The sequence below is a fragment of the Barbatula barbatula genome (assembly GCF_947034865.1).
Source record: "Barbatula barbatula genome assembly, chromosome: 8".
Lineage (NCBI taxonomy): Eukaryota > Metazoa > Chordata > Actinopteri > Cypriniformes > Nemacheilidae > Barbatula > Barbatula barbatula.
This window is the reverse complement of record NC_136771.1, coordinates 2,063,350-2,085,462: the sequence shown is the minus strand read 5'-3', so window position 1 is coordinate 2,085,462 and position 22,113 is coordinate 2,063,350. Positions and strand designations below refer to the sequence as shown.

At 40.5% G+C, this 22,113-nt stretch overlaps 3 protein-coding genes across 4 annotated transcripts; 2 read left to right on the top strand and 1 right to left on the bottom strand.

Moving 5' to 3' along the window:
• Positions 1-5,262: 5,262 nt before the first annotated feature.
• On the bottom strand, positions 5,263-8,274 carry rpl24 (ribosomal protein L24). The gene is made up of 6 exons (XM_079463096.1): positions 7,749-8,274; positions 7,547-7,622; positions 7,192-7,302; positions 6,983-7,119; positions 5,771-5,834; positions 5,263-5,393 (listed from the first exon to the last, which is right to left on the bottom strand). Exons 1-6 carry the CDS (start codon positions 7,751-7,753, stop codon positions 5,313-5,315), a joined length of 474 nt encoding a protein of 157 aa, XP_079319222.1. The 5' UTR covers positions 7,754-8,274; the 3' UTR covers positions 5,263-5,312.
• Positions 6,939-14,250, top strand: cep97 (centrosomal protein 97). Of its 2 annotated transcripts, none has more exons than XM_079463094.1 (11): positions 6,939-7,355; positions 8,266-8,411; positions 8,495-8,653; positions 8,737-8,838; positions 9,443-9,556; positions 9,668-9,834; positions 10,235-10,399; positions 10,467-10,612; positions 10,687-11,260; positions 11,409-11,484; positions 13,194-14,040. In XM_079463094.1, exons 3-11 carry the CDS (start codon positions 8,525-8,527, stop codon positions 13,584-13,586), a joined length of 1,866 nt encoding a protein of 621 aa, XP_079319220.1. In that variant the 5' UTR covers positions 6,939-7,355; positions 8,266-8,411; positions 8,495-8,524; the 3' UTR covers positions 13,587-14,040. The 2 variants fall into 2 exon arrangements, with proteins under 2 accessions (XP_079319220.1, XP_079319219.1); XM_079463093.1 differs by lacking the exon at positions 6,939-7,355 and adding an exon at positions 7,521-8,035 and having other exon boundaries at positions 13,194-14,250.
• Positions 14,251-17,398: 3,148 nt separating this feature from the next.
• nfkbiz (nuclear factor of kappa light polypeptide gene enhancer in B-cells inhibitor, zeta) lies at positions 17,399-21,942 on the top strand. Its single transcript, XM_079462349.1, has 12 exons — positions 17,399-17,616; positions 17,752-17,831; positions 18,108-18,141; positions 18,224-18,303; positions 18,382-18,716; positions 18,837-18,942; positions 19,037-19,183; positions 20,187-20,250; positions 20,433-20,602; positions 20,678-20,788; positions 20,873-21,040; positions 21,133-21,942. The coding sequence occupies exons 1-12, from the start codon at positions 17,424-17,426 to the stop codon at positions 21,175-21,177; spliced, it is 1,533 nt and encodes a 510-aa protein (XP_079318475.1). The 5' UTR covers positions 17,399-17,423; the 3' UTR covers positions 21,178-21,942.
• Positions 21,943-22,113: the final 171 nt, after the last annotated feature.

Here is a 22,113-nt window from a genome sequence, read left to right as displayed (position 1 = left end):
TAAGTTCTTTATGTGCAAAAACAAACCAAAATTAAGACTAATGGATATATTCTCAGTCTATGGTGCGCGTTCACGAGGGCTCTTCGACGCATGCGCGTTAGGTTTGTACAGTTAGACAGGCTGACAAGACAGAGGAGGATATATTGATTCTAAAGTATTGTCGTCGCTTCAACAAAATTCAATTGAGCCACTATGAGCAGATGGACCAATTTAACAATGTCTTTAGTACTTTCCGGACCGTGACAACAACAATAACCATGATGTCTATGAGGAGGCCTGGAAATCTCTCGGATGTCTCTCTGTAATGTGTTCGTGGATTTATTCCACCTAATCACATCAGTTTCGCATTAAGCCTTTTGTGCTGAAGATTCCAGTAAATGTGAATGTCGTCGTCGATGCGTCCACGTCTTCCAGCACTTTAAACTCTCGCCACACGTCAAACATCACGAATCTTTCACAAGGCACACATGCAGATCGAGTCGCAGTCGTAAAGCAACGTTACGGAACAGTACGGAAAAGTCTCTTTTGGACGGGTGGAAGAGCCGGAGGCGCAGCTACAAAAGGCCTGTTTAAAATGAGACCGTGGCTTTCTGGCCCATTAGCCTGAGGGAGAAGTTCTGCCCGTGGTCTTCCATTACTCTGGCATCTCTCTCCTCTCCAGAGGGATCGCTCCAGCCTCACGGCCGTTCATCATCGCCCTGCATGTAAGGAATCCCTTCCTCCAGGGTCAATGTGTTTTGTTGGGTACCGATATGTGGAAGATTCTGGGAAGCTTTGGATTATGTATCTCTGATTGTGTGCTGGATTTAGCAGATCTACAGAGGTTGGACTGATTTGTATTTATGAAACAATACGTGTTTTACTTGAACAACTTTCAGCTTCGTCTGAAAGTAATTTTTTTTGTTTTTGATTTACAAACGAAAACACATTTATCGCTTAACTATATTTGTTTTCATAGCCAAATTATTAACGTTTTATTACAGATGTGTGCCATCACTACACGGCTTTTACGGCATTATTTTTCGGATGTATTTGCATTTTCTGGGATCAGCCGGCTGTGTGAATGGGGTTTTAGAGAGACAGACATCATAGGCAGCGTTTCGGAATTCTACTAGAAATATAAACACAGAGCTTCTTTGCTATAACCAATCACTTAAAAAACTAGAATACTAATTTCTCGCCATGAAATGGAATCAAAAGTTGCTGCAACGGGTGTTTCGGCCGCCATTTTATTTCTCGCATGCTGTTATGGAAACGATAGGTCTCTGTCATTGGTTAGCTGTGACGTAGGGCATTTTCTTCAGAAAAGTTCAACTTTTTTCAACCTCAAAAGACACTCTGAGCTGCAAGAATAAGAAGATTAAATCATTTTCAGATTAAAGGTGATCAGGACTTTTTTGAAAACATAGGAATATAATGTAAACCAGACGCTAGCATCTTAAAAAAAGGCAGGTGTAAACACGGCCTTAGAATGAGCTATTTCTATCTACATACACCGCGGGTACTATTACATGCAATTTACCATGTTTGAAACACTGGACCGATGCAACGTTTGATTTAAAAAATGAATTCATAAATGCTGACATTAACACAAACTACGATTAATAAAGACTTTAAAAAATGTGTTCATTGTTAACAAGTACAACCTTATTGTAAAGTGTTAAAATAAGATTCAATGTTATTTCTAGTATTTTTCAGCCAGTGTTTTAATATCAGGAGTTTGCGTTTCGTTTTGTTGACTTCACTATAAAGTGTAAAAGTTGAGCGTGAAATTCGTCACAAACACCCACAATCTCAAACTTTCACACCTCTGAGAGCTTCTCACAGTTTTTGCAGGTGACTGACGCTGTGAATCGCAGGTACATTACAGTACACATCCACCATGAGTGTTATCAACTCAAAACACTGGAAGAGAAAGTAATCAAACAGAAATGTTCCTGACGCTCACATTTACATCCCAGAGTTTGTAAGAATGTGAATGATGATTTGCATATAAATGAGAGAGAGGTCGCAAACCGGCGCTTGCACATCTCCGTGTCCCAAACGCTTCGACGTAATAAACCTTACAGATGATATTCCTGAGAGATTTGGATCTAACAAGTTTGTGTTTAACAAATCTTTAACTACTTCTTTCAGATGGATGACCTTTACCCTTCACACCCGATGCTGATGAACTCTTTCCCCCGGCTCCTGATCTTTCTCTCAGCGTGCATTTAAACCCACGAGAGAAACCGAGAGGTCTTATTTTCAACGCAAAATGAATTCCCTCCTTTCTAGCTCCATGTGGCCCGGAGCGGGAGGGTGACGCGGGGTTGCCGAAAATCTGTGAAATGTCAAGGGTTGACGTCTAAATTGGTATAGAAGTCCAATTCTGCAAGGGCTGGGAAATGTAGCGGAGAAAATGACATTTGAAGCCCAAACTAGGAGGCAGTCAGCTGTGCCGACAGCATTCATGAGCTAATGGCCACCTGTCTTTTCGTCGAGAGAGAAAAAGAGAGACGGGTATCTTCAGGCAATTCAGCATGATTTGAGAAGTAAACCACAACCAATGTAAACTCCATCTGTTACTCAAAATGTACAAATCGGAAAATGACATGAAGTCATATATTATATAGCAAACAAACTCACGAGCAATGGATTCAAAGTATTCTCTTTATAATCTGGAAACAAAGCCGAAGAAATTGAAACTTTTGCTTCGGTCTCATCTGCGTCTCAGATATTTCTCTCAATAAAAAGAGACAGAAATCTCACAAATGTGTTAATTCGTTTTCGAAAAGAGCTCGACAATTCAAAGTAAACTCAGATTGGCTATCAAAGGTCAATATTGACGATCGCAATACATTTCTCATCAAATTGACCCAAATCCAGATTATTTTCCTCTTCAATCTCATTTGTTTGTTTGTTTGTATTTCTCCAAAGCAAATTTAGGAGAAGCATCTGAGACTAAATTGATACTTGAATAAGAACACGCCTGAGAACGTAGCTACAGTACGAGAGCAGCCTCTGAGCCTTAAAATCGTCTTTGGGAGAAAAATCATTTATGAAATTCTTTATTATGTTCATTTGAGACGTCGAAGTAAATGTAAAGCTGGAAATGAAAAGACTTTCATTCATAGAAATGTGTCCCATATTCATCCTTATGTTCTGTGGGTCAACATCAGTTCTCTGAGGTTTATGAAACATGCACGTTCAGATTCATCTACATTAATGGTGCAACACTGATATCCAGTGTTCATTTGATGTAATACAGACCTGTCAACTAAACAGAAACCTTAAAGGAATATTTCACCCAAATATAATAATCACGTCATTCCACATGTCGAATATGAATTCTTTCATCAAACACATAATTTATATTAATTTGCCGTCATGTTATTTCATATAGAGCTCAACATGGCAAAGCTCAACATGCATTCATTAATAACTGCGTCTAAATAATTGGGTTTATAAATGTTTTCTTTGAAACCACACGGGTTTGTCAGCGAAAGCTCATATTTTGTATTAATTAGATAATATTCATATTTGGGGGAACTATTCCTTTAAGAATTTTTGAAAAAGCCAGATCTTACCTTTTCGAATGACTTTTAAGGTGTCACCTCGTGTAATCTGATTTAGTTGTATTAAAACATGTAGTGTTTACTCTCCATTTGCATGCATTCATAGGACATACTGCAGTACTCTTTTAAATTCAATACTGCTCACAGCGTTTATGTTTTTAAAAAACACTGTGCGAAATACGCTATCCCACAATGCATTGCACCAGAATGTTTCTCCGTCTGTAAACTTAAAAGAACTGATGTTACTCACTTTAATATAGAGCCCAGATCACCTGGGGCATTTTCAAACTTAGATACTGTACATTTATTTATATTGTACTTGTAATATATATTTAGTACATAAAATAATATTTTAAATTGGACGAAAATGAATGATTTTACCTTTTACTCTCTACTCCTAATTGACAAAGACAATTACTACTGGTTACATGTTGCACCTTTGACGCATGGCTTGTTTTAATAACACCCATCCTGCCCAATCAACAATTTGATGTCACAGTGATGTAATGATGTTAAAATGATAACCGGCCTAAAAATAGATGACACATTTTTGTATGCCATAGTCTTTGGGGCGATGGAACCGGAAGACCGAGGACCATCTTATTGTAACGCATTAAAACGTGTTCCAGTATCCGTAAATATTTTCTACAGACGTATTTTCCCGCTGTTCATAATCATAAATAGGACTTGAAGTGAAGTGCGTGTCATCTGCTGGATTAAAAGAGTAGTCCCGACTCAAACTGCTTATGACTGTCTTTCTCGGATTCCGGCTGTCAGTATTTATATTATTGAGGGGACTTCAGAGGTTTGTCATCATTTGTTATTAATGACTATTTAATGTGACGGAGGGAATTTTGTAGGTATGGGCAAGTTGTCAGGGGGGTTTCAGCACTTTATATCGATCCGGTCAGAAGCGATGAGATGTTGGACCCTCTGTATGATGAATGGCCGGAGGTTGTGGACCCTGAACTTGATCTGGACAGGATTAAATATTAATGAGGACAAGCTTTATTTTTTCAAGTGTAGTGTTGTTTACAGTGTTTCTTTTAATAAAAACACCCCCAGTAATCATGTGTCTCCTCTCATCATTTGTCTCTAAATGGCATGAATTATTTTGCGCAAAATGATAAAAATAGCAATACTTGTGTCTATTTTTCTGTCAAAGTACATTTTTATAAGAAAAGATCAATAAAGCTAGTTTGTATATATCAAATAACTGAGACCATCACATTGATCTGCGTTCCATGACCCCACAAGATTAAGTGATGCCATTGGTAAATATTACAGGCTTTTTAACTTTATGCTCAATGTACCGCAAGAGCGATTTCGAAAGTAAACCTTTTATGTTATTTGTCATCGGCCTGTTGGAAATGCAGCGTCAAGCCGAAGAAAAATATCAGCTTAATTTGAATAGAAGTTTGCGTCATCAGTAGTGTCTAAAGCTGATCAACACGCATGCACGAGCCAGTCCACACTGACATTACGATTACTGACAAGTACAATAAAAACAGAATCAGCATTTTAACGCAGCAATTAAGTGTGACGATTGTGCACAGATCTTGCTCAAGTCATTCTGATCCTTTGTATACCAGATGACATTAAGGGTTCAACAAACACTTAACTCTCTCAAACACTTTCATCACAGCTAGCTGTTCATTTCACAAATGTTATTAAACACACAAAAAAACGGTTTCATGGACACGTGTAGGTTGACACCGTTAACCCTTTATTAATATACAGAAACGCAGAACATTCTCAACGCTTCCCACCAACACGTGGAGCGTTGACCTTCATGGTCTTGGCGATTTTCTGTTTGGGTGCAGACTTAGAAGGACCCTGAAACAACAACAGACATTTGATAGTTTAATCGTACACCTGTATCGTCCTTTTATAAATGTGATCAAACTAAAGACGGATATTTGAAGGGTGCGATACTATTCTGTAAGTACTCAAGATTAACATGATATACAGAAACTAAGCACTACAGACGGAACACGTAGGACTAAGTGGCACTTCGCACCCATCATTTTATTTAAGGGGTACAGCGTAGACACAATCCTTTACTCAATGCCACCTTACGACACAGAAGCGACACGGTCAGTCGCACCGCAACGCCTCAAGGGGCAAAAATCTACCGCAAGTGATTTACTCACATTTAATTACAAAGTGCAACACAAAATTGATGTTGAAGATCATTCTAGTGAGGATCGTACCTTAGCGCTCTGAGTGGAAACCTTCTTGGTCACTTGTTTGGCTTTCTTGGCCTCCTTAGCAGCTCTGAAAAAACATCACATGAATGACATAAGAAAAAGATTGAAAAAAGCAGCTACAAATGTTAGCATAGATGCAAAACAATCCAAGCGGCATAGACATTAGACAGTGCTTTGAGCACTTTGCAGTTCCTACTCCCCATCACTTCCTGTCTTCCTGTCTAATGTCCTCAAAACATTAAGTAAAGTGTCAAGATTTTGAAAGACTCCGGTGCCGATGACGTCACACACCAATTAGCATGTCTAATTTTGACACAACTGAATGCTATTATCACATATATGTTCTGTTGTCACACGAGTGAAAAAGTCACTTAACACAACTCCGATACAACCAGCCTCACTGTAACTGCTGCTAAAAAGCTGATTTAAAACGCGACATCGTCTGACAAATGCAGATATGAGGTGATTTGGGGTATATTAGCATACTTGTCCGTCTCATGCAGCGCACACCCTTTACTCTCATCAATGTGTTGAGCACTTTTTGATTTTAAATACGAGTAGATTGTAGATGGCGTATTCGGCACAACTTCCGAAATATGAGAGAATTACAACTACAGAATATGTAGGGAGACGAGAGCTCGCACACACATAACAAAGGACATATGGAAAGGGTGTGCGGGGAAACTCTGCTAACGTTTCGTCAAGTGACGATAACCTCGATCAGCCGTCCTCTCTGCCAATAACATCCGTGACTGTTGACGTGGAAAGGCAAGTACACGGAGGAACACACAGTAAACACGGCACATTGTAATTCGTTGGCACTGCACGCAAGATGAGAGACTGAGCGCTCGCAAATCTACGTGAACTGTAAATAGGAATCTTATTAGCGGCGGCGCAGAAATCATTATGGGAATGATATGTTGTTATGAGACGTATAAAAAATGGTTTGTTTTGTAACTATGGCTGAACAAATAAGAATGGCGGGCCGCTATGGTCTTATTAAAGAAACACAGACGTACATGTATTTACACCTAAACGTGATGCTTAAGGTTCTCCAAGATACCCGATCGTCCTGCACTGCCATCTATCAGTGCGTGTCCATGACATTCATCTTCTCAACGCACCTTTCAATTTGATCTCATTTTTAACCCAAGGAACGTGTCATCATCCATTTCGACATTAACAATCTCTTGTGAGTGACTACGGGTCGGGTACCTGATGGCCTGCTCTCTCTGGGCTTTACGCACTTCGGGCTTCTGGTTCCTCTTGGCCAGGATCTCCGCCAGTGAAGCTCCAGTGATGGCTCTCTGAAACTTCACTGCGCGACGCGTGCGCTTCTTTGACACCTCTTCCTGTTCGACAGAGACGACATTACCAGCATGAAGTTAAGCGACAGATAAAGCGATGTGCGGACGGATACTCACAGACTGGCCCTTCTTGTGTTTGCGTCTGTAAAGAACGGTCCAGCTGATCTGTCGAGGGTTTCTCTTGGACAGGAACGCGGACTCACATTTCGCGTTCAGGAACTGGAAAACCTGCAGAACGAACTCATGTCAACTGAAGAAACTACATCCGTTTATCACACAGTGTACGTTACCAACACAGGTGTTAGCCGGATGCTAGGCTAACTCACGTATACCAACGGATGAGCGCTATATATTTATATGTATATATATATATACATATATATATATATATATATATACACACACGCGTGCGTGCGTTTATAACATCGTGTGACGTTCAACAATCTACGTGATAGAAACACAGTTAGTTCACCTTTCCGTCGATCCTGGCGTACCGCCGGCCGTGGCCGGGATATATTTTATATCCACTGAAACTGCACAGCTCGACCCTGCACGTTACAAATAAAAGCCGTTATTGACACATCACATTTATTAAATCACATTTACACGCTTAAAAGCGAACGATGCGACGTTTGATTAAAGATGTTTGAGGATTAGGACAGAACCCTACTCACTTCATGGCGGCGAGTCGGCTAGGGAAGAGGAAGGAGGATTGTGGGTAAGCGCGTTATAAAGGATGTCGTTTAACCAAAGTCAACCTTTTTTTACATTTACGCGCGTGCACGAGCTCTAGATACGAACAGAAAGGTTGGAAAAATGCACAAAACTGTTTTAATCGCCTCGTTAATTTATCCAATCAAATTGACGATCGGTTGCTTGGCGGTGACACAAGCGGGAAGTATGGCGGCCATTGAGGGAGCGACGATCGTCGATCCCGTTCTTCAAATGTCAAATTGCGAAGGTATAACAGATTTATTCATTACACGGATCAGATGAAAAATATAACACAGCTTTCGTCGTGATTTCATTGTATATGCGAATTAAAAAGAGAGACGGTGTGTTCGTAACGAACGCCGGTCTGGTTTTGTCACGTGAACGTGATTGTTTATCGTTTATTTATAATACCGATAATAATCGTCTGACTGGATTAATTTGAGATTTCTGTCGTTTTTTACACCGCTCGTTTTCAAGGTCCTGGGGTGGTGGACCTTTCCAATCAGGGTCTTCACAAACTGGATTCAACGTTTCTCTGTCCGGCGGGGACACAAACTCTCATTCTGGACCAGAATCGCATCATTAAACTGGAACACGTGGAGAGAAACGAAGCTCTTCGGCAGGTGTGTTGTTCATTTGCATTCAGCATCACAGAGATGGACGTTGACGTCTGTCAAAGTGTGTAAAAACATCTGTCTGTTAACAGCTGTCTGTGGCCTGCAACCGTTTAGTGCGTATGATGGGCGTGTCAAAGCTCACACACCTGCAGGTGCTGAACCTGCCAAACAACAGCATCGGATATATCGAGGGCTTGAAGGACCTGGTTCATTTGGAATGGCTCAATCTCGCTGGAAACAATATAAAGGTGGTTTTCGTCAACTTATAGGTGACTTTTGACCGCGGATGTGATTTCACGTGATTTCATGGGAGATGCGTGTGTTTGTTCAGGTCATCGAGCAGTTGAGCGGCTGTGTTTCTCTTCAACATCTTGATCTGTCAGACAACAACATCTCTCAAACTGGAGACCTCACGAAGCTTTCCAATTTGAAGGTATTGGACACGTCACCTGTTCGTTTTCTATATGTTACGTGATTTACATCCAGTCGTCGCAAAATAAATCCTGACGGGATGAGCAGGATCAGGTTATTGTGATGATGATTGTCTGGATTACGCTCAACTTTATATATACAATTTTCACTGTTACAAAGCAGCTGTACATAAAACATATTGACTATAAGCTAAACATTATAGCCGTTTTTAAAAACAAAATAGGTGAAAACACAGAAGACAGACACATACTCGCCGGTTCATGCAAAACATGGACTCGCAACTCCGCACACAACTAACATGCAGACACACACAAGAAGCACACATTTATGATAAAGGTCAAATGTTAAACAGATCATAAATTCCCATATGTAATATTAATTAAGTAAATCTTTAATATAACTAATACATTAATACTCACCACATGATTTGTGACAAACCTGGCAACCCGCTGTACCGGGCTCAACAGTGTGTTGTCAGAGAAAACAAACCTCAAGATGTCTTGTTGACCAATCAGAAGCAAGTATTTCAAACAGACACTGTTATATGTTATGACGGACGTATGGCAAATTTCACCTGATATTTAAGTTTCTCTCATATGTTGTAGACACTTCTCCTGCATGGAAATATGATCACGACTCTGCGAACCGTTCCTGCTCATCTGCCGTCGAGTCTTACAGTCCTGTCTCTGGTTGAGAATGAGATTAGAGATCTCGCTGAGGTGAAAGACACTTTCATACAACTTATCTCTGGCAATACGAGCGTAAACCTCATTTAACTTGTTGTTTTGCTTAACTATAATGTCATGATGATTTGTTTCTTTGAATTCCAGATGTCCTATTTAGCACCTCTACACAGCCTCGAGCAGCTGTCAGTCATGAGTAACCCTTGTGTGATGGCCACCCCGTCTGTGCCCGGCTGTGATTATCGGCCATACGTGGTCAGCTGGTGCCTGAATTTAAAGGTGCTGGATGGATATGTAGTGTCACAAAAAGAGGGGTAAGTCTTTTTTTCATGTATAGTCCCTGGTCCGTATTAAAGGGGAAGTTCACCTTTCAAAGTTCAACTTAGTGTGATTTTTCTTTTACTCACCCACATGACGTTAAACATGTTAAGAGAAATTCTGGCGTCTTAGGAGCACAAATGAAGATATTTACTTCCGAGAGATGTCCAGGCCGTACGATAGACACGGTAGACACGTACTACTGTACGGTAGACACGGAGAGATCAGTTTTTGGCAAGGTCCATAAACGTAATAAATTACTAAACCATCAAAAGTTCAGAGTTGAATAATATTAAGCAGTGGCGGTTTTTGACGTTTTTTTTTTAGTGGCCAAAATTGACGATTAAGATAGATTTTCGATGAATGGATGACAACATTTGAGATTTTCTTCTGCAGACTAAAAGCTGAATGGCTCTACAGTCAGGGGAAAGGTCGAATGTTTCGTCCCGGGCAGCATGCACAGCTGATCCAGTATCTGGCCTCCACGTGTCCTCTGACGGCCACAGCTGCGCTACAATCTGCAGAGGACGCTAAACTTGAAAGAATTCTCAGCAAACAAAGGTAGCCACCAAAACGAATGTCATTCAAATGAGCTTGTAGTCGGTGTGTAATGTGTGTTTGTCTGCAGACAGCATCAGCGACAGTTGCAACAAACATGGCGCTGCGCTTCCCCGAGCCCGTCTCGCCCCACACATCTAGACGTGCAGCAGCAGAGGCATGTACACAAGACCAAAGAGGCAGATGAGGTTGCTGATGATGTCATCGCTCAAGCAGGTAAGATCACTGATAAATGTTTTGAGTCTCATTGTGTCTTTCCTCCATAGTAAATCATTCTGCGATGCCTGTAGATGCGGATCCAGTAATTCAGGTGAACATGTGGGTCGGTGCTGCGCATTCACCTTCGACCGCTGTCGCTCGCCCTCAGCCCGCAGTTGCAGATGCTTTGGTTCTGCAGGACGTGTCAGGGGAGGAGACGTTTCATGGCAACCCGCTCTCTTCTGAGTCTGCCTTTTTGCCCTTTAACACTTCGGTTCAGCCTCCTTCGGCTCCTGACAGCGGCGAGGACGAGTTTGATGATTCTTTGGCTCCGACCACAGCGGCTCAGTCCCGCCCGTGTGAGAAGGAATCTGAGAAAGCGGTCGGTACCTCAATCACCTGTCAGTCATACGGATGGAATCATTCAGATCACCTCTCACATGCCAATATCCAACCTGACATTAACGGCGACGTCATGTTTGAGAACCATACGCATGAGGATGTGGATTTCAGCGGAAAACAGAAGGCGGCAGCAGTGAAGATTCAGTCGTGGTGGAGGGGAAACTGGACGCGCCACAATCACCCGCATGCCAAAGAAGTGCGCGCCGAGATCCGCCTGCGCAGGATGCAGGACTACATCATCCATCTGAATGGAGAACTAGAGAGGTACAAACCTAGCCCTGTCACACACAACAGATCAGATGAGGCGGTTTCTAATAAACACCAAAGAAAGACATTTCTTTCACTTGTCTAGTTAGTTGGCGCTAAGTGTGTAAGTGGTTGACGTGGCTCTCATAAGTAGTATTGTTTGCAGACTGCGCAGACAACATGAAGAAGAGCGACTGCAGAGACGCGTGCAAGAAGAAGCTGTGAAGTTCCTGTGGAAGCAGGTCAGATTTCAGATCACAAAAAGGGTTTTGTTCTACATATGGCCTTTAGCAGTGACTGCTAACTTTTGCTCTAGTGGAACGCTGCATCCTCACCTCTAGATGGCAGCACAACTCAAGTATTTTCATACATATTTAGAAAATTCGTTAGGGTTTAACTTCAGGGCCTCTCCAAACATCTCCATCTTTTTCATATTTAATATTACAAGAAATTGTATATTTCTATTTTGTATTATTTATTAAAAAATGATCTGTCAGTTTAGTCACTGAACTATGATTATATTACTAGACCCAAAAAGAATATCTAGTCTCCCCCACTCCAGCCAGTCCGGTATCAGACCTGGTTAACTTGAAGCTGTCTTATTATACCAACATAGACAGTAAAAAATGATTAAGAACCTTGAAATTGAGCCCACCGATATCAACCTGTGACGACACATACAGCATCCACACATAAGATTAAACAACATTGAAAGAACACAAATGAGGGTTCTGTCATGATTTACTCAACCTAAAGTATGAGTGGGAGTACTAGACCATCCACACCTACTGTGTTTCGGACATATTTTCATGACTTTCAATACTCATTTCATGACTTTCAATACTCATAACCATATAGTATGGAAGTAGGCAATCTTCGGAACACAAATTAAGACTTAAGACTGCATCCGAAATCGCATACTGTGACAGTACGTGCTGAATTTGAATAAGTACCTATCGGCCGTTACAGAAACATTCTATATAGTGTGAGTGGGAGTAGTATGAATAGATTTCGTACATACTTCGTCCGCCATGTTTTATGGTCATGTGACCTGTATGCTCTTTGACCTATGCGTTTATAAAAAGCGTTTATAAAAACATCATTTAGTCATTAGATATTCATTTATTGGAACTTACATTAAAAACGGACGTCCGCCTTAAAGTTTTCCGCTATATTTATTTGATTTACATTTGAAAATTGGAAAATTGTTGCTCAACTTCCATGGCATTATGGGATAGATAAGTGTCCATCTGATGCTTTTTGCATACTGAGGTTTCAGACATACTATTCATACTCGTTTTCGCCTACTATATAGTGTGGAAGGAGGCGATTTCGGACGCAGACTAACTCCCCGCGTAACAGCAATGAAACTGTCATCCACAGCGATCTTAAAGATGAACGGATGTCCTGGGCTTTTTGAATGACTCGAGTCAGAATCCATGGCAGAATGTTTATATAGAGGGTATGCACGTGTCGTCACTTTTCCACACGAACATGCTGGAACGTGCCCGCTTGAGTGGTAAAACACTCAGCAAAATTAATGGTTTCAATATCAGGAAACGCAATTCCTTGCGACCTGATTCCTTTGTAAGTCGTAAGGATCACCGCCGGGTCCAGCTCCTTGTAATTTCAGCAAATAATAGCATGTTTTAGTCCCGGTTTCTTTGTTTCTCCCATTGAAAGTACCTCTCAAGGGAGCATCTCCCGGGGCGTGTTCGCTTGGGAAAGTGACCTCGATGCAGAATTGAACAATTGGATCGAAAGGAAATTACAAAAAGATAAGAAAACAAGAAATTAAATACAACACAAATGTTGGTCAGTTCTTTCCAGTAAGAAATCTCTTAATAAAATACATCAAGGTCGCTTTAAAGAAATTCAGATCCTATCATCACTCAACTTGAACTTTAAGATTGTGCTTAATTTTCACGAGTGTTTTGTGTTTATCCATCAGCTTCAGGTCGTGCTGGAATGGCAAGCGACAGTCAACCAGCAGCTCAGCGTCGTGCAAAATCCTGCAGTACATCCCAGCGTTGCCCCCCTTTGCTCCGAGAACTCCATCTCCGAGTCTGGCTTTCATTCGTCTGGTGAACGACAGGGGGCGCCGGCGAGCACGGCCAGCACTCCGGAGACAGTACGATCTCTCGTTCCTGTGACACCAGCCGCTGGAGACAGTCTGTTAGAAGAGTATCTGTCCTCGGTACAGAAACAGGAGGAGGAAGAAGAGGCTAAAGGAGCGGGCGACGGACCTTCTACACCATGTGACCTCTCTCCTAACGCACATCAAGAGCTCTTATTATTACCTGACGTGGACAGACTCGAGGTAGCTGAGAGTCATCAGTCTTAACCTGTTCAGTAGTGCCAGAACTTTGACCCTTAACTTCTTTAGCCTTGTTTAATATAACGTGTGCCGGGAGAGTTAGTGAGGTCATCACATGGACCTTTCTTTTCTTGGGCAGTGAATTTAATGAACACTTCGGTTTATAGTCTCGCAAGTACACAGAATCTTTATAAAGCCAGAGTGCCACTGTCTTCCAGCGCATTACGAGTAGACATGTTTCTTTATATAGATGCCGACGACTCAGTCCAAAACACACAACCAAAAGCAGCCTTGAACTATTGAAGGCCATGTAGATAAATGTGAATTTATTCGATGTAGTTAACCCAATGACAGTCAAATAACTTCACTGTAAATATTGTTAGTGTTAATTTATTTCACATTTTTATTCATATGTTTTTTATGTCAGACATTTTAAAGATGCCCTTTTCACAAATAAAGGTTAACTCCATAACCAACGACACATTTTCCATCTACATTTTATTTGATTCTGCTCACACACCCACTTGACAAACCATCGATTTTTTTAAACCAGGACTATATTTGAAGTGACAATTCACCCCAAAATTCAATTCTGTAATCATTTATTCATCCTCAGGTCACATAAAACCTGTATGAGTTTCCTTCTTCTGCACAGCATGAAAATATATTGTAAAGAATGTTGACAACCCTGAACCCCATTGACTTCCATTGTGTGAACACAAAACCGCTAAAACACTCAAAATATTTTCTTTTGCGTTCCACCGATGAACTAGTCACACGGGTTGTGAATGACATGAGGGTGAAGAAATGACTCTTGAAGAGTTGAAGTCGTCTCGTCAACTCTTCATCTTTGACTATCGTTTTTTATTTCCTAATCAAATAACACAGTTTTCATCCGAAGACTATTATCTTACAATGCACTTTGTCCATACAGTGATGCTGAATAATTCGTGTTAATAATCCTTTTTATTTATTTTTTGTGAATTGCAGAATATACAAGATTGTACAAAAAAAAACTCAAAAGGAAAACAATAAGGATACAAATACATAGATTAAACACAATGATTGACGTACATGTAAAGAGAAGAAATCACAATGTACTTTAAGGAGAAAATTACACGAGAAGACAAAAAACAAACCTATACAGTGACTGGATCTTCAAAAACCTCATACATTTTTTATTTCTAGATAAATAAAATACTTCAAAAAAAGAAGCGAACGAATAGGGCTTGAGCCAGTTTACGAGAAGTGTGTTAATGTCTCCTCATCATTACTAGAAAACGTACCAATATGTGGAATGTCAACATTGGATTAGTTTTTTAAAGTAAACTTCTTTGGTCTTGTTAGGTAAGAAATATTTATTTGGATACAAACCGGCTCTACTCCAATCGATGTTATCTGTTAAAGTGGCCCAATATGACCTATGACCATAAATATCAACGCCATCCAGTAATAACACAGATTCCTTTATAACTTTGTGTCCATATAAAATATGACCTTTGACTGTTTGCACTTAGGGAATTGCTTTTATAATAGTATTGCATTCTTTAAAAGGAAAAGAGAAGTTATGGATGGCCATGAAAGGTTCATAAGGCCAGATTCATCAAATAAAGAATAATGAATCCTGTATTGAACCAATTTTATGTAAAATATAGACTTGTTTCTAACTGTTATATCAATATTATTCCCAAAAGAGTTTTGTGAGGAGAGAAATTGTGAGAGCTTGCTGATGAAAATGAGTTAATTTAACCGAGAGTTTATAATGCAAGGAATTACATTTTAAGATGAATTGGGAGGCGATTTTATTAAAGATATAATTGGTAATAAAAAAACATGGAATTTGGAAATCTCCTTGGCCAGTTTATCTTAAATGTATAGCTGATGTCATTAAAATTGAAGGCTTCCAGTCCCCCATCACTTCTACAATTCAATATCACTGCTTTTTAAGTTTATAAGACCGGTTTTTCCATATAAAATAAAAAATAGTTTATTGACTCCCGAAGCGAGAGAAGCATTCCGCTTTAAATAGAAGAACACTAACATAGAGAGAAATGTCTCTTTGTGGCCAAAGATTTCATATATTTTTTGTTTTCAGAAAAGTTAAGATTTGGTTATATAAATACTGCACCTAAATTCTTTACTGTATCTTTAACCGTCAATAAACGTGTCATCACACTTATGCAATGACATTATCTCACATTTGGACAAATTTGGCTTTAAACCAGAAGCAAATGAAAATGGTTGGCATTCGAAATTTGGTTTTTATCTCTTAAAAAAAGATAAGTGTCATCTGCCAACAGCAAAATCTTACTTTCTCTATCAAAAACGGTAATACCTTTCAAGGTTTGATTATACAGATAGCAAGCATATTTGGGCCAAGTGTGGAAATCATCTGTCACATCTGGCCTGGATATGGCATGGCGTAACATCCAGATATGGGCCATATTCGTTTTGCCATAACTTAAGAAATGGCAGGAATGTTCAATTGGTTCTCATCTTATTTTTGGGTATATGGCGCAGATAACAACGAGAAGCACATATGTTTAAGACATGACGCACAGTAGGAAACATCAACTTGTGGCTGACATTTGGATTGTACTTGGAAAAACACAAGAAATTTCGTCCTGCAGTTCACACAGCACTTTTCTCGTCTTTCCCTATAACTTTTCATGTTTAGGTAAGTGATGTTTTGACATTTTAGTTGTTTATTTGAAATATGTAGTATTTTTGCGTCAGTAATACATGTGAATAAGGATTTTGTAAATTGTTTCATTGAAAAAGCTATCATAAGCGCAAAAAAGTGGTTTTCTCAGTGATAATGGTTTAATGATGAAATAATCATTGAAAAATTTGTCTCTTCAAACCGATCAAACTAGGCTCAAATTGACTAACACATGTTTTTCAGTACAGTTTTTGTCTTTTAATTGTTCATTAAATTCTTATTCTTACACTATCAGTGTTTAAATGAACTATGCTCTAATATCAGTATATACTTACAGATTTCCCTTCAACCCTGCAGACATTGGGAATAACCCCAGAAGGAGAACTGTTAACTGTCACTTTATTGGTGATGTAACGGACGAATTTACTCTTAGTGTTAGTTTACTCTTTGTTTGTTTTTAGTGTACGTAAAATGCAAGATAAAGTTACATGTTATTTAAAAAACTGAATACAAATGAATAAACAGTACCTCTAGATATCTAAGTAGGCCTACATGAAGCATGACAAAACGAATGATTTTGAATATATTTGTGTAGTTGAGGGTTTGATTTTCTAGAGGGTTAAAATGGCGTTTGCGTAACTTAAATAGTGACTCGGTGTTTAATATTGTTTGATTGTGTTTATTGAATATTTTATATACAAAAATGGTGTGCTGTAAATACGGTTCAATGCTGCATGGGAGAATTCTGGCTTATGGTCTGTCAGCCGCATGTGGCCCACATAAGGGTACGTCCTTTACTGAACTCAGCCAAACGTCATTCTTCATTACACGGGTCACTGCTGGTGGAATTATGGCACACATCTGCTCGAGTCGTGACTAAGAACGTGTGGACCAGATCTGGCAAGGGGAACACTTTCTTAAGTGGTCAGCGGTTTATTTGGGCCAGATCTGCGCCAAAGGAACTTTGCTGACTGTAAGTCTGTAACCAAAATAAGCCAAAAGGGGGAAACCGGGCAACCCTGTCTGACACGACGTCTTATAAAAATACCTTTGGGAAGTGAATATATTTACTCTAATACAACTGGTTAATAATAATAAACCATTGACGGTCATGTAAACGACATGTGACGTCACGCCCGAATAAAGCCCGCAGTGCGAGTCACGTCGCGTCATTTAGATCGAGAGTTCAACAGCAGGAAAACATGATCATTGACGGAGTTTGCGAGGATTTCTCTACTTTTATGGACCGGGACGATGACGTCTTGACCAGTCCGCTTCATTTGGCTTCGTTTTATAACTGCGCTTCACCCACCGAACCGAATCCGACCGCCGGCTCTCCGGACTCCGGTTCGGACCAGAGCTGGACCAACGACAGCCCGCAAATCTGCGTCAATGGTACGAGAAACTCTTGAAGTAGTTCCATGGTTTATTTGAGCAGTTGTTTCGATATTATGTCATGTTTTTATGACTAAATCACGGCATTGCTTTTAGCGGACAGATTATTAAAACAACGATTTTTTTTCTCTGTAGTGAAAGCAGGTCGATATCAAGGTGTGCGCGTGAAGAACACGGTAAAAGAACTCATCATGCAGAAACGACACGACATTCAGGTCTATATTATATTATATTATATTATATTATATTATATTATATTATATTATATTATATTATATTATATTATCAACTAACAACGTATATAAAAACCAGCCATTTAAAGTTAAACCACGTGTTGTAATATGTTTAAAAGTTTATTTTCAATAAGTCATGCTATTATTGTGTTTTTATTGTATTAGATACCTGTATTGTTTTTGTAATCATGGATTAAATCAAAACGAACTATATTAATTGGAACGCACAATAAAAACTCTTAATTTGCTTCTTCTCAGGCTCAACAATATCAGATGGAAACTGAATTCTCACGTAAGTAAATGAAACTTGGCTGAACTTCAAGTTATAACATATTTACAGGAAGTTACTGGAAAAAAAATGTATTTCCTTGTAGCTGTGAGCCGAAAGAGAAGTGCGGAGAATTTTTCTCACTATCCCGAGAAAAGACTTTCACCTGCAGACAGAAACATACTGGTATTACCTCACGTTTATCATCTTATAATGTTTTATTTAACGGACGTCGTCATTCTAATCACTTTCTCTGGTCTCTAGTCTCCGGACATCTTTTATGACTGGGATATCAGTGAAGACCTGTCTAAAGAGCGCCTCTCCATTGAGTCGGTGATAGTCAAAGGATGCCCAGTACCCCTTCAGTCGTTTTACGCCGATGTAGAAAACCCCACTTACAATGCTTGCCATCTGCAGCCGCCCGCGGAGAACGTGTACCCTCCCTCCATTCAAACCCAGAGCCCTCAGATGGCTCCCGGGCTCAACATGACCAGCGCTCCACCGGTTTCTTTTTTCGAATGGCAGATCCAACAGGAGGACGAGAAACTGCTAGCCTGGAGCCATGCGGAGCTGACCTCTAGAGATGAGGACGGAGACACGTGAGTACATTTTCATACAGATGATTATTTTTAGTGGACGATTCATGAACCGGACATCTAGAGGTCAGCCTAGTGGCTAAAGGTGGAGAGAAATAGTGACATTGGCGGGGTGCGTTACAGGTTCTTGCACATCGCGGTGGCGCAGGGCAGGAGAGCTTTGGCGTTTGTTCTCGCCGGAAAGATGGCCGCCATTAACATGCTGGACATGAAAGAACGCAACAAGCAGGTACAGCAAGAAACAAATCTCATGATACGATCTTGTTTGAAACACGCCCGGTCATCAAGCTTGACTCATTCCGTTGGATTCTTTCTCCGCCCAGAGCGCCTTTCAGGTGAGTGTCGCGGCAAACCAGCACCTGATTGCACAAGACCTGCTTTCACTGGGAGCCGAAGTCGACACGCTGGACTCTTGGGGCCGATCCCCATTACACGTGTGTGCTGAGAAGGGTCACACCTTAACTTTACAGGTGACACATCATATTTACTTATTTCCTCGTATCTGACTACTAGTTTTTGTTTGTCAAAAGTGCCCGTTCACAAAATTAGAGTCATCTTAGCATAACCTGTAATGGCCACATTACTTGGGTTAGAAAATCATTGGAAAATAAACGCTGGCTTTTGAGTTTACAAAACCTTCATAAACAACAATAATATGGAGAGAACATCCGCCTCATCTTCACGTGCATTTATTATTCATGTTTTCCCTCTTATCTTTATCTCAAAATGGATGTGCGAGTTTGTTAAAGCACACTCTAACTTCCTCATAACATTATTGCTACAGTATTTCCTCAAAACAACAGGTAAAAAGAATTCCCGGTCCTGCCGGTTTGGAAGCTCAAAACAAGCCTTTGATATGACAAGCCTACACTTCCATCATTTTTTGGCCGATCGTGGCACGCAAACTCAGTTGCAGTTATTAACCCTGTAAACTCTGTGCTTTTATCAGAAGGTTCAGTCGTTCAACATTCTTACACAACATGTTGTGATTTGTTTTCTTCATAAAACTTTCTAAACTCCAGTTCCCACGGGTCATGGGATTTCTGGAATATCGTGGTATTTGAAAAGGTCTATTCCAGACTTTTTTATGTCGAGGAATATCCGGGATTTTTAAATTGTAGTTTGCATTTATCAAAATGTAATATTTCTATACTGTATTTTTTTAACGTGTCTTTTTAGACCTTTTTGCGTATTGTTCTGGTTATCTTCAGCGCCATTTTATTCCCTCACCCGCTTGGCGATCACTTTAGTCATATGCAGTCCCCTGTAGCTCTTAACTTAGCCAAAATGCAAGGAAAATTTACATTTCAAGAGCTTTGGATACAAAACGACCACTTGAAAGACTGGGTTAGGTCTCATTAGGTCATGGAAGTTCAACTTTATAGTCAGTGAAAGTCAGGGAAGGTCAGTGAAAGTCAGGGAATTTGACATATGGCTTGGAGTGGAATCCTGAAACTCGTTGTCTTCCCTCAGGCCATCCAGAAATCCATGCAGATCAACGGGAGACACGTCAACATTGAGGCCGTGAATTATGATGGTCAGTTGAATCTTTTTGAATGTATGAATTTGACAGAAGTGATTCCTTACTAAACTGATTTAGAGTGCATTCATTTATCAGGATGTTTAGAATCTTATCCATGATGTGATTGTTTCTGGTGCCATGTTGAGGTGAAGGAATGGGTTCTAGGACTCACTAGTGTTTAATTTGGATGTCTGTAGGACTCGTGCCTCTCCATGTAGCAGTTCTATCCCACAATGCAGTGGTGCAGGAGCTGGCGTGTCAGGGGACGCCCCCCTCAGGTCACACTGTCGCTCTGGTGCAGAGGAGGAAACTACTGGGCGAATGTATAAACACTCTGTTGCTCATGGGCGCTTCTATCGAAACCAAGGTGATCATTGTTTTGTTGGTGCTCTATGTGAAATGCGTGATGTGCAGGATGGTAACCCGTGTCGCTTTCAAACAGGATCGCAAAAGCGGCCGCACGGTTCTGCACATGGCGGCCGAGGAGGCAAACATTGAACTTCTGCGTCTTTTTCTGGACCAACCCAACTACTGCGCTGTCATAAACACGAAGGTAAGCGGCGGTATGGAGTCACAGGTGTCGTTGACGTGCCGATCTTTCAGCGTCTGACCGTCTGCTGTGTGACTTAATTTACAGGCCTTTAACGGGAACACGCCACTTCACGTTGTCAGCGCTCTGCAGGGTCGCCAAGCTCAGGTGGATGCTGTTCGACTGCTGCTGAGACGTGGAGCCGATCCCGGCGCTAAGAACCTAGAGAACGAGCAAGCGGCCCAACTCGTGCCCGAGGGTCCTCTGGGAGACCAGGTACAAAAACATGTGGTACATCATATTTATGTGAGAGACCAAGAAACGGATCACACAGAGAGTGACCCGTGTTTCTATTTATCCCTCTGCAGGTGCGTCGGACCCTGAAAGGGAAAATGGCCTATTCTCGTCCGTGAGCACGCTCTTCCGATTCTTCCTTCTAGAAACGCTGTCAGTTAGGCAGTCCGGTCTGTACAGATTCATTTGCCGCTATCAGGCAGATGTCGGTTGTTTCAGTGAAACAGCTTCATCATTGTTCACTACTGTGTAGTAAACGGTACAAGAATGCGAATGCAGCACTTCAGAGAATCGACATTATTAGACGAAGATTAAAACCACAGAGAAACAGCAAATGTGCTCTCAATTTGATTCGATGTTCAATCCAAATTCAGTTCATATAGTAAAGTGTGAATGTTTTGCAGGGACTCTGAATGTTGCATTTGAAAAGGTTTGTAAACGGTTTCTTGACTATTCATTTTATTCTTAGTAGCAGCAGCAGTAGCAGTAGTGGGGTCAATATTTTGGGAAAGTGATCGTGGGTGTAAAACAGTAATAAACCACTTTGAGATTTTAATCTGTAAAACCAGTTGAGCAGTAATGTGAACCTATACATGCCTGTTCATGCCGTGTGTCATTTGGTTCCATTGCCACAGATCCCAACCTTTTTAAAGTGTTCGAATGAGTTTTGGAAAATTCCAGCGTGAGATGTTTTTATGTTTTCTGGGAAATGGGTAAAAGTTGTATTCTGTATATATATGTGGTGCTATAACATTATTCCATTGTTCATCGGGTATTTTGGGTTGTTGGGAAGTTTTTCTCTTTATTGAATTATTTTGTTATTCTGTATATATTTGAACTGTCAGATGTTATCCAAAAGTAAATAAAGATGATCTTTTCTTGGATGGTGTCCATGCCTCAGCTTATTCAAAAGCGGTACATTTTAGACAAACATGAGTTGGAGGGGGCTGAAAAGTGACCAGGAAATCAGACAGTTTATCTGAAAACAAGTACGAGTCTGGAAGAGAGAGTTCAGTAGTTTCGTTTGGAGATCAGATTACTACAGACAAAAGGTT